Raw genomic sequence first — 12,797 nt, 5'->3', positions numbered from 1 at the left:
TAGCTCACACTGCAGTGAACTCCCAGCAAGGAGCTCAGACACTTTTGAATGGCATAAAGACCCCAACATCTCTGCAACTGAATGCACTGGAACATGCAGTGAGCCACTGTTAGGAGCACATCTCCTCCAAGTGCCTGCTGCTGAAGGACTTGAAAGGCTCCAGCTCAGTTGTCAGATTACTCCTTAGTTGTCAGTTTGTCCATCAACACAAAGTGCTGTAGTAAAGAAAAAGCAATGTCACAAGGAGTCACCTCAAGGGCTGATAACGCTGCCCCAGACACGATGCCTATGAATTCTCTTGGCAGAAAGCCCTCCAAAGGTAAGACCTCATTCTCCATCGATCTGACTACATCATTTAGAGACAAAGCCATTTAGAGAAGTTCAGACTTTATTCTCTTACATGCTAGAATACTTCCTTGACTTCATGAGCACCTTAAAATGAAGAGGGATTACATAACTGTACTGCAGTATGCTGGCACCTTGTTCATAAACTCAGGGAATCAGCGATCCTTCTGGCTGAATGCTTCTTAAAGCATTTTTCCATTTTATAATTCAAGACACAATAAAGACTGATTCAGCCCCCCCATCAGTTCTAAGGGGGTGGCTGTGAAGGATGCGAACTTGCTCCAGGCCATGGCTTCAGAAACAGCTATGGGGAATCTCCTTTTATCTTCAGAAGCTTTTAAGAGAAGTTTAAGGAGAGACTTTTCCTTTGGAGAAATTGCTGCTGGGTTTTTAGTTTAAAGTGTTCTTTAAAGCGAAGTTTAATATCTATGACCTGAAACAAGTCTCCTCTGCTCACTGACAGAAAACAATTCTTGGGAGACGGTCAAAGAGCTACCAGAGACCCCAAACCTACAACATCTACAAGCACTTCTGAAAGTATTATTCATTTATAGTCTTAAAGCCAGGCAGGGAGCGGGCAGCCTTTAGAAGAGAGCCTGCATCATTAATCCTCTTTTCTCCCCAGAGGACAGCCAGGGGAAGGTGCTCAGTGGGCGCTTCTTCTCTTCCTCATTCCCTGTTGCTACGTGCCCAGGGAAACTGCCACCCCCCCACCCCAAACCAGCCACAAGCACATCTTCATCTTGTTAAATTCCTGTTCTAGGAACAAACCCAAAACCTCAGACCTAGAAAAGGGACAACCTGCAGAGAGTTTTTTGCTAATCTTCAAAAAGGCTTCAAAGGACAATCTGGAGCTGGCACGTAACTCATGAATCACCGGAGAGTGTTTCCAATGGGTGAAGTTGAGCCTGAGCTCAGACATTAAAACCAAGCACAGTTCCAGCTGGTGAGAGAACAGGATGTGCCCCCCATGCACAATGATATGTAAAAGATAGGGGAAAATGTTTTAAACCAATGTAAGTACTGAACAGTTCTGTGCATAAGAGGCTGGATCTCTTAACGATGACACCATGAACAACAGAGCAGTAAAGCAAGCAGGACGGGCAGAGAAAGAGTAAGAAAATCAGCTTTTGCTTCAATGGAGATGCAAATGGAATACCCGGACTTCAGCTCACAAATTAAAACATCTGCAACTTAAAAACCACCTCAGAGAACCTATGGATCATTTCTGCAAGTCCCAGTAAGAGAAACAAAGAACAGCACAAAGAACCACCAAGACAAAGCCAGGTTAGCTAACATCTCATCCAAGTCATGGGTCACAACCAGCTCAGGGATCAGGGAATACAGGCCACTGATTCTGAATAGATCAGTAATAATAGACATAGGATGAACATTGCCAACTGTTAACATCCACCTCATCGTCTTGATCCCTGAGATGAGTGGAGTCTTCTGTCTCTCTCAACACAGCTTGCTAGCAGTGCTCAGTAAATACTGTAATATCCTCAGAATGAAGTACAAAACCATAGCACTAGTTCTGCCATCATCAGACAGCTGCTTTACTCCTGTTTGCTGCTACTTGTACTTACTATTCTACAAAGTTACCCTCTGTAACATATAAATCTTCTGACGACAAACCAAACTGGGTAAGAAGCCAAACAATCTGAAGCTGAACCGTGATGTTCTCAGTCTCATCAATTCCTCTTGCCACACAAACCCTCCACTGATATGACAGTTAGGAATCAACTTCTCTGAACTTCTGCCTTTTCTTCACCCCCATAGGGGAAGATAACAGAGCTCAGACATGTTTTGAAAGGAGTTCTCAGACACGAGAACCAGACAACACTTTACTGCTGGCTTAAAGATTGGGCTTCATCAATCTCAGCTACTTCAGTCTTCTCGACTGTTTCAGAGAGGCAATGAGAGGGAGCAAACTGTGGACTTACCCTTTATGAAACACTTCAAATTTAATCCCTTTGGACCGAATTGCTCGCCGGAAACCTCGGTGATTTCGGTTGATGTTCAACTTAAACAACTGGTTATATTCTACAGTGAGGATACAGAGAAATGAAAGTAAAACAAGTGCTGTGCTCTATTACATGCACATACTCAGACTCCTGTTTATCTTAGTTTTGTCCACTTAGAAACACTTCACATCCCTATGCACCTCCTCCTCAGAAGGTTATTTCAGTCATTACAGGGAGAGAAACCAAGCGGCAGAAAAACAAATCACGAGGTGACAGCAAATTACTGGAGAGCCAAAACTGGAGAATCAAGGTGTTTCAGCAATAAACAGATTGTCTGTGGCTAAGAAAAAGGTACAAAATAATAAGGAAACAGCACAGGAAGCCTGGGATGACTGGCAAGGGGAGTTTTGATAATGCAATTAACACTGGTTTAACACCAGTTTGATTAATGAGCATAACAAGAACTATGCCACAGGATACCTGTTTATCAAAAAGGCCCACAGCATTGTACAATGTTCAAAGACTTATCTGCTGTGCTACCCAGGAACACTCATCTCTGCTTGTGAGCCTGGGATCCCAAAGCATTACAGCTAAGTGGCCGCTCAGCAAGCGTAGATCAAGTTATTGGAAGACTTGGAACACAGCTCTCAGCACCAGAGCTTCAGGAATTCAACTTTTAATAGGAAATACATATAAACTCAAAAAATACATATCTATATGTATCTATTTTGAGATAAATTCACAACTAGTAATTTGAACACTGGATTCAAAGTTGTTTGATAGTAGATGGCTGCTAACTGCAAGAATTAAAGGAAAAAAAATAGAGCCATAAACCAAACTTGGAGTACAAGAGGTTTAATTCTAAACCACGTGATGAGTCTAATAGTGGTATTCAATGGCCCGGTACAAAGGGGTATTATTCAGAAGGTACAAGGGAAGTATTTTAGTTGGGTTTAAGGCACATTGTCTTAAAAAAATAGCTATAAGATCAATTTCTGCAGCGCTGCTTTGTCAGGTTTAGAAGTGGCAGCTGATTGCCAGTTCTGTCATGATCTTTGCTAATCTCCAAGGACACAAAACCCAACTGAAAAAGATCTGACCCACGGAGATACTGAAATTAATGATTTAGAATCATAGAATCATAGAATCATAGAATGGTTAGGGTTGGAAAGGACCTCAAGATCATCCAGTTCCAACCCCCCTGCCATGGGCAGGGACACCTCTCATTTAATATTTATTTATCTGGCCCAACTCCAGCAGGGCTGATGGCAACAGCTGGAGCACGACTGGTAACTCAATGATTTCACTAATTCATAACGTAACAAGTACCACCAATATTGGGATGAAGATGAAGAAGCTGCCGTCACAGCTGGACTTCACCCTACAACAAACCCTTTCATAAAGAAAGAAGGCCTCTGGCCTGGTTCACCATATGGGACTAGCCTATACTCTCCCACGATCCCTAAGGTGCAATGTTTTTCCCTCTGCCCCAGAAAAAGTACTAACCTGGAGAATTGTTATTGTTTATTACAGGTGTTTTACTCTTCTGAGGTTGCTCCTATTAAAGAGAGAGGCACATTACATAAACCATCAGATACTGTTTCAAAATACAGAGTAGTAACAATTTTTATTAGCAGCTCTTTTTTATACCTACACAGCAAACATGAGGCTTTAGGGGGTTATGAGAATGATAAGAGCAGCCATGGTACATTCAAGACTGAAATATTTGGGCTTCATTGTGGTAACAATAGTAGATAAAGTCAAAACATTACATTACATATAAGCCACAGATAAGCTACATGGTCACACTCAATTCAATCCAGTCATCACAGTGTTACCGACTATGGCTATTCAACTACATGATAAACTGCACACGTTCCACGACACAGTAATTCTGTTCCTTCTGCATTAGCTGCAATAATAAAGCTACACAAGGAATTCATCACAAATCAGTCAGGGAATTGCCCTACTATTATTTTGCCTGACAATCAATCTGCCACCAAAATGAATTAACTTTTAACCTAAAGTGGAGAACAAACTGAATCCCTGGGGACTGAACAAGGACAATGTGACCTAATTACTGCAGCTACTTTGCAAAACTGATCCCAGCTATGAAGGAGAAAGGTGGTGGATTGACTGTTGGTTAAGCAGCAGAGACCTGGCTTCTTTAAAACAAAGACAAACAGTTTAAAACCAACTCTGCTGAGTCTTACTTATTACCTGGAAAATTATTCATACAGACCAATTCTGTTTTTAGCCACCCCTCATGGGGGGAACCCTCCATTATGGCCTCACGTAACTCAAACCTAACCTCAAACTTGATCTGACCATCACCAATTTCTCACAGGTAACTGAATTCGATTTAGTGGAATTGCTGCAAATATTATTAGGAGCAATAAATCCTAGGCTCTGCATTCCCACAGGGGTAAGTATTAGTCCTGTAAGAGCAAAGACTGGTTTTGGCCTACAGCAAAAGCAGCAGAAGCCCTAGCACTTCTACTAAGAGTAAGACTAGACAGCTCTCAATGGTTTCTGTATGTCAGCTCAATGGTTTCTGTATTTTTCAGACCAGAGACTGCTTCTAAAAGCACAGGGAACAGGATGACACTGAGGAGTTTCAAGGAAAGAAGCCATATATATGTGTACAGGTATTTTTATACACATACACATATACATGCACATATATACATGCATGTAAATATTAATTAGTAAGGTCAAGAAACTTGTGTGGCCTAAGTCAGATATGCACATACATATTTGCTAATTGAATCACCAGGAGTCACATGCGTTTATTTGATGGCAAAGATTAAGCTTTGCAATCCATTTCTATAATTGTAAGAGATGTCCAAAAGCAAAGTCTTTAAAAGCTTGTTTTCTGAAAGGAATGGGACTTAAAGGGAGATCCCACCTATGGTGGCCCCTCTCCCCTACTGACAGCTTTGCCTGTTCTTGTGTTTGAAGTCACCAGCGATTTTGCACCCCTGTAAGAAATGAACTTCTACACACTTTGCAGACACTGGAAACAGTCTGATTAGTTATCTTCCCAGAGGAAAATGTGGGCATGGCTTAGCACTGTGAATGCTGTTTAGCAGAAAGCTAGTGGTCAGGCAGCCAGAGAACACACAAGCGTAAAGTGGGTTCCACACTGCTAAGTGTAAGATGTGGAGAACATCAAGGGGCGGCAAAGCTCAGATCTGCAGGAAACTCATTAAGCAGTTCTGTTTCTCAGAAAAAGCTGCTGGTTTAGAACTAAATTCAGGCAGTATGGCTGGAAGTGTTCCCCCTTTCTAGAAGAAAACCCACACCCTTCCTCCTTGAAGCCCTCCCAAGCTAACGCAGCAGTGGCAAGGGTCAGACTGAGGAAGAGCAGAGCCAGGACACACACTCACCGCGCTTGGGTACTGGAATTCAAACTTCACAAAGGGATCCAAATCTCTCGGTGATACACCTGAACGAGACAACACCACCAGTCCAAACAGCCCCTACAGGTATGTTCATTGCATCTGTAACGCTGTGCAGGGTTCTCAAGGGCACCTGAGCGAGTTTCAGTAGGACTCATGACCTGTCTGTTGATAACTGAAATCTAATGAACCAAAATCCAGAGAGAGCTGGTGTCCAAAGGAAAACACCTACTTCTCTTAATGCTGCTGTTAGCCCTGAGACAGACTGGCACAGATGGTTTACAAGCTCCCAGAAACAAAGGACTAAGAGCAGGAATGTTGGCAGGAGCAACTCCTGTCTACTGAAGGGTCAGTACACATTAACGTGGTGCAGAGTTAAGGCAGGCATAACAAAATAGGAGATAAACATGAAACTAAAACTACGACCCAGTTACAAGCAAACCCAGGACAATTTAAAGTTCTTCCCTCTGTCCAGATGGATCCCAGATTCTCTTTATTCTTCTGGGGGTTTTGTTTATTGGGTTTTAGGTTTTTTTTAATATCGTTCAATAGTTTATGGGGGCTTGAGCCTGAACCCTGGTTACTTCCTTTTAGTGAGTGCTGGCTACAAGTCTTGACTCCTAAAGTGGTCTTCAAGGTAGAAAAATCTCATGCCCCACTACTTTCCTTACCCACCCAGGGGAAGAAGCCCACATGCCCTTTTGAGTACCTACCTGGTGGAGCTGGTAGGTTTATCCCCCTGACAATAAGGAGGTGCATTTCTGTGCTGTTGAGCTCAGAAAATATCCTGTGGGAAAAGAAAGACAAAAAAGTGTATTCATCCCAGTAGCCCACCGCCAGATCCACTGCCAGACCAGGACATCAGGAATGTGCCAGACTGTTTTCAACTCCTATACAGATCATCTTCATGGATTACAAAAGAGCAAGGAAAAAGCACAAACCAAGACAAAAACATCTCGTCATGGAAACTGCCATGAACAAAGCCCAAAGGCAACAGGATTGAGGGAGGAACACAGAGGAAGGAAGAGTATCTCAAGTAACAGAATATGAAGAGATGAAGCTGAAGATATTTTGAAAACAAAAGAACCCAGAATAGAAGTTAGAGAGGAGTTTCTATGTATTTAAGTTGTTGTGTGTCTTTTAAGGAATGCTGAGCCTAACCCTAGGTGCTACCCAAGTCTGCTGAAGCCCACAATTCCCTAAAGAAGATCTAGAAACCAGGAAACTCATTCCAGCATGCCTGAGAAATCCTTTTGGTTTTCCATACCTTATCATCTTGAAGGTTCTTTCCTCAAAGTGATGGCTTGGAGGCTCCATTCCTTGTGCTCGTGCAAGCTGCAGGATGTCCATGTCCTTTCTACAGCCTTGTGCCATTTTCTCAAACCTATAGAAAAGGCAAAGAAACAACAGAAAAGCTACAACACACACTGGGACATCAAACAGAGCCTTCTGCCTGATACAGCTCACACAGTAAGCCTCACACCAGAGGTCTGATTGCAACTTGGGCATGCAGGAAGCTTCACAGGTCCTGACCCTTTCACTTAATGAGAAACAACCTGACCCCCATCATCTTTAAGGGGGTCAGGCAGACTCAAGCCTGAACTGACCACATTGTGGGATGATTTAACAGTGGGTCTTACCGAGTTGTTTCTGCTACATTTCCCAGATGCATGAATTGCTTGGAATACTGCAGACACCTCTGTCAACAGAAACAAACCCAAACAAATACAGTTGCACTCAGTGATCCTTATACACAGGCTCATGACTGGCAGAGTTTTGGGGTTGATGACAAGCTAAGAAATGGCAAGAGTTTTCCCACGACACCCAAAACCATCCACCCACCATTCCCAGTAAAAAAAGCACAGCATTTGAGTTGTTCTGCCCTTTTTAATCACTTCATTTCCAAATATGAGGTTCAGTCAAGGGCCAGTCTTAATCATTCAGGTACTATTTACAGACTGGAGTGCTCATATTAATAGTGGCAATTTGATAGTCCCCAGCCTCCAAGCACAGCCTCTGACTTCAACAAGTAGAAAAATCTAACTCTGAAAACGCTCCCCTTTAGGTCACACAAAATCAGAAGTAATTTAAAAGGAAACCAAAAGACCCCACAGAAACAATGATGGGATGGATGATAATATTAATAAAACCCAGAGAGATATAAAAACAACAACACCCAAAGCCTCACTAAAAAAGATAAACTGGTCACCTCGTATTGGTCCTTCAGCAGCTTTATGAGCTGTGCATACACTTCATCTGCTTTCTGAGACAGTCTGACATCTTCATGGTGTATGAAGATAAAATCGCCCTCGTCATCTGTAGGGGGTGATGGCAGCTGCAATGTAAGGACACATTTCAGAGCCCTTATAGGGGGAAAAAAATGAAGTAAACAAAAAGCAGCCAGAATGTATGGAAAGGTCAGTGAAGGGATTGGGGTTGTTTTCCTTCTCAAGGCAATTCCAACCCAACCCATACTCGCACCACTGACAACTGCTTAAGTCATAAACCCTGCAACATGTCTTACAGGCCTAGTTACCCCATTATTCAGGTCAGGAATAATGAACAGTGCAGTTTAGTTTCCCATCTAGCCAAATACCAAGAGAAACCAGGGCATCACTCCATCACACGCACCTGATCCGCATCCCAGAATGGAGCCAGGACACAGCTAAGAGATGTACTCATACCCTAACCCCAGGGGATACTTCTAAGCTGCATGGTTTAGGTATGCCATTGTAAATCAAGGAACAAATGGTTCATGGAGACTAAATGTTCTCAAAATCTGGAACACTTGAGGAGCAGCAGAGGAAATAAAATGAAATGAAAACTATATCAAAAATATAGGGGGATTTCAGAGCTCAGCATCCAGACTTACCAAACTAACTTAATTGTGTCAAGAAATGCTTATTAAATCATTTACTGTTTGAAGTAAGCACTTAGATGTCCAAGAACATGAAATAAAGCAGGATACTGACAGTCCTACTAACCTTGGAAATATCAACAGGTTTGCCACATTTTGCTTGCTGAATCTTTATGTCAAAGCTCTTGGCTGTCCTGAGATACATCTTGGCCTGTTCAAGGTTATTTTCCTTCTTTGCTTTGACGGCTGCCCTTATGTATTGCTTCTTTCTGTTCTCCAGAAATTCCAGCTGTTCCCTCACTGAAAAACAGTTGAATAAAAACCTTCATTCATCTGACACTGCCATGCCCCTGAAACAGGTTTATCGTGTTCCATTTATAGCCAGAAAAAGGTCAGCAAAAGTACAGCTAACAAATAAGGACATTTCCTTACTGCAGTTAATTGTTTCTTGGCCAGTTTCAATATCAAGTATCAGAAAAAGAAACAAACTTCCTTCTATCATGGCATCTTCATCAAAACCTCATAGCACGTCACAAGTGTCACAATAGTGATTACAGCCCTTTATTTGCAGATCCAAAGCAGAACGTGAATACAAGCTTTCAGCTCGACATGTTAACTTCTAGAAGACAGCAAATATGAGCATCATCTGTACTCATTTCTTCCCTCAACTCTGAACTATCAGGAAAGAGACACAGATGAACCAATATGCAGGCACATTCAGACTTATCACCTCTGCTTATTTGTGATTCATTGCCATCTTCATTTCTTATTAGTTATTGGGTCTCCTCTTTCCTTCCCATAATATAAGGACAACTGTGCAAGTCAGGAAAGACTGCTTTACATTGTACCAGGTGAGTGCATCCTGCCTCTTTTTATACCTCACTTAGAAAATGCACAGCATGAGCCATTTTCAAAGATACTCGTATTCATCACTGCACTCTACTCGTGATTACACAAGCTAAGCAGCACTTGCAAGAGGTGCCTGTCTTGGCAAATAAATACACCAATAACTCTCACACTATGTTCACTGCTGGCAGATGACAATCAACTTATTCCCATCCTCACAATAGAGCCACCGTCCTGCTGCTGTGAGCAATTTGCCCAATCAGCCAAACCCAAATTAATTAGCCAAGGTAGCTAGCCCAGATTCCATTGAGACAAAACCCGCAGTGTGCTCTGTGAGTCTGAGACACAGAGCACAGGTATTCCAAAGAAATCTGTGGAGAATGCAATGAGCAAAGCCATTAATCCAACTGATCTTGGCTCCTTGACTTTCCTGGTGGAGGCATTAAGTGCAACTGCTCTACTCCCACACCTCCCCATGCCTTGTGCCCTCCAACAACACAGTTTTGTTACAGTCGATTTATCAGCTATAAGCTGCATTTTGTAATTCTGGGGGGCAGGAGGTAACATCTGGATCACAGAATGCACTTTGGCTAATGAAATGCAGCTTTACATTAGTGAAGTACTGACTGTTTCACTGTAGTGAAAATCATGTCAGTATGATCTGTCCAGGTTCTTGTTGCACCTATTGGTCTTCTTTTAAAATATGTGAAATACCCAGCAGAAATTATTGTAATATCAGAGACCAGATATCAATTCCTTCACACTGTAAGTTGAGGGCAATTCACTCAAAAGATTAGTATGTCAGCTAAAACTGCAAAACCCCAAAATCCTGAGGATTCATAGATTTTCAAAGTCAAAATGGATAACTACTAAGTTTTAGTGGTGTTTATAAAACAAGTAATGGATTTTTTCTATACAGAAGACTTAAGCTAATCATGGTGGCACTGTGAAATGCTTTTCAGTCTGTAAAAGACCCTGCATCAGTCAACTAAGCAGTTCTGCTTTGTCCTGAAGGAACTACCCAGGGCAGAATGGAAGGAGGATGGGATTATGAATGCTCCATCCCTGGCAGTGTTCAAGGCCAGGCTGGACAGAGCCTTGGTTGGCGTGGTATAGTGTGAGGTGTCCCTGCCCATGGCAGGGGGTTGGAACTGGATGATCTTAAGGTCCTTTCCAACCCTAACTATTCTATGATTCTATTACAGTCAAGGCAAATGACAGAATCAGTGAGAGCCTGAACACTGCTGGTGTGTGCCCAAATCACACCATGAGGAGGTGGCTGCCCCTGACTATCTGTACAATTAATCTTGTACAGACTGTTCAGTGACCTTAGCAACAGGAGACCGAAAAACTGATGAACTAATGCCTATGTATCAGTGTGAGATCCTTGGATAAAGCACTAGGCAAAAACCATTGTTTGATGTAAAAGCTGCATTAGATCAACAAATAATTCACACTGGCAAGCTGTCCACTTTAATGAGAGTACACACAGAGTTCAGCTGTAAGCTGAGTTAAACATTATGAATGGATACATTTGTTACATCAAAATTAATTAAAACCCCAATCACCCTTAGAATTACACATTGCTGCCTCTATGAAATAAAGCTGCATGGCTGGTCTGGATCTGCCCTCCAGCAGACATATACTGAGGCCCCTGCCAGAGGACATCTACGGCATGTATTCACAAGCTCATATCTAAAAGATAATGAAGTCATAGAATCATAGAATCATAGAACGGTTAGGGTTGGAAAGGACCTCAAGATCATCTAGTTCCAAACCCCCTGCCATGGACAGGGACACCTCACACTAAACCATCCAACACAAGGCTTCATCCAACCTGGCCTTGAACACCGCCAGTGACGGAGCACTCACAACCTCCCTGGGCAACCGATTCCAGTGCCTCACCGCCCTTACAGTAAAGAATTTCTTCCTTATATCGGATCTAAACTTCCCCCATTTAAGTTTTAACCCATTACCCCTTGTCCTGTCACTACAGTCCCTGACAAAGAGTCCCTCCCCAGCATCCCTATAGGCCCCCTTCAGGTACTGGAAGGCTGCTATGAGGTCCCCACGCAGCCTTCTCTTCTCCAGGCTGAACAGCCCCAACTTCCTCAGCCTGTCTTCATACGGGAGGTGCTCCAGTCCCCTGATCATCCTCGTGGCCCTCTTTACCAAGGTATTAAACTAAACTACTAGTGCAAACAACTCGCACATGGATCACTAGGAAGGACAATCCCTTCATCTTACCAGCTGGAGGGAGGTGATCCATTGACTCTGCCTTATGCAGGCTGGAAGGTGAAGCTCGTTTGACATGCTCAGGAGAGCTCTCCTCCCCAGCTACAGCAGATGGCACTGTAATTGGCTTAACAACTTGAGTCGGCTTTGCAGGCAGCTGAGCAGGCTTCTTGGCAACAGGGGCCTGTGCCAGAGGTTCAGTCTAACATAACAAAAGGAATTTCATATTACATAAATAAAAATCTATTCCAGGGCTGAGGACAGCATCAACAACCATGGTTATCATTTATCAGCGTTCTGGTATCACTTTTGAGGGGAGCATAACATTCCAGACAGCAAATTTTAACTTCTGGTGGTGTATGAGTCATGCCATGCCAGTAGGTAGTTAACCTGTGCAAGTGTCAAACCTCCACTACAGAAGGGACAAAAGGAATGTTCAACAAGGCACTGACTTCAAAAACAAGCAGATGCATGCAGAAAAAAACATCATCCAGGAATTCTCTCCGTTAAAAGCTACTCCAGTTGAAAGCACAAGCAATCAGAAACCAAATCCAGAGAGAGAAAGAAATCAAACCGAAGTCTAAAGGCTGGTGCTGCCTGACAAAGAGTGCTGAAAATCCTAGGAAAGCACAAACAGAGGAGCTACTGGGATGCACGATAAAAATACAGATTTAAGTACTTTAGAACAATGTAAAGGGGTGACTAGGATCTGAAGTGTTTGCTTTGAAAATAAAACCCACATATAAGACAGCTATGAAAAAGCCAAACTCTGGACTCAGAGACTCTGTAGGTAATGACTTTAATAACATTTCATCTCTCTCCTGCACTATAATGCAAACTGAAATTACTACTGAGATCCTATACTCTTCAGACTTCTGGGAAATGTATTTCATCTTCCTTGACTGGAAATCCAGTGGCCTCACCTCTGCATATCAAAGAGACAGCATTTTAACTTTTACACATCCTACTAAGAAATACAAACCTCCTCATCATCTTCATTCTCCTCCATGTTTGCCAGCTTGCCAGCACTTTCCAGAACAGCAGCTATTGAGCTGTCACCATCTGCTGCTGCAACACCAGGAAGAGGGGGAAATCCTGTGGAGGAAAGGAATACAGAAGAGGTGCATAAGACCTAAGATCTGTCTTCCA

At 42.7% G+C, this 12,797-nt stretch overlaps 1 protein-coding gene across 3 annotated transcripts in view; it reads right to left on the bottom strand.

Annotated features, from left to right (window-relative positions):
- CC2D1B (coiled-coil and C2 domain containing 1B) overlaps positions 1–12,797 on the bottom strand; it is a 35,271-nt gene that overhangs the window by 4,852 nt on the left and 17,622 nt on the right. For all 3 annotated transcript variants that reach the window (XM_065673341.1, XM_065673342.1, XM_065673343.1), the window contains exons 13-22: positions 12,631–12,743; positions 11,661–11,850; positions 8,695–8,867; positions 7,920–8,045; positions 7,351–7,409; positions 6,978–7,094; positions 6,424–6,497; positions 5,699–5,757; positions 3,816–3,867; positions 2,289–2,388 (exon numbers count right to left, since the gene is read on the bottom strand). In XM_065673341.1, coding sequence (XP_065529413.1) covers positions 2,289–2,388; positions 3,816–3,867; positions 5,699–5,757; positions 6,424–6,497; positions 6,978–7,094; positions 7,351–7,409; positions 7,920–8,045; positions 8,695–8,867; positions 11,661–11,850; positions 12,631–12,743 — 1,063 coding nt within the window. The remainder of the gene's footprint in view (positions 1–2,288; positions 2,389–3,815; positions 3,868–5,698; positions 5,758–6,423; positions 6,498–6,977; positions 7,095–7,350; positions 7,410–7,919; positions 8,046–8,694; positions 8,868–11,660; positions 11,851–12,630; positions 12,744–12,797) is intronic.

This window comes from Lathamus discolor, chromosome 3 (assembly GCF_037157495.1).
Source record: "Lathamus discolor isolate bLatDis1 chromosome 3, bLatDis1.hap1, whole genome shotgun sequence".
NCBI classification, from domain to species: Eukaryota; Metazoa; Chordata; class Aves; order Psittaciformes; family Psittacidae; genus Lathamus; species Lathamus discolor.
The sequence above is the reverse complement of the archived record's forward strand: the minus strand, read 5'-3'. Positions and strand labels throughout refer to the sequence as shown.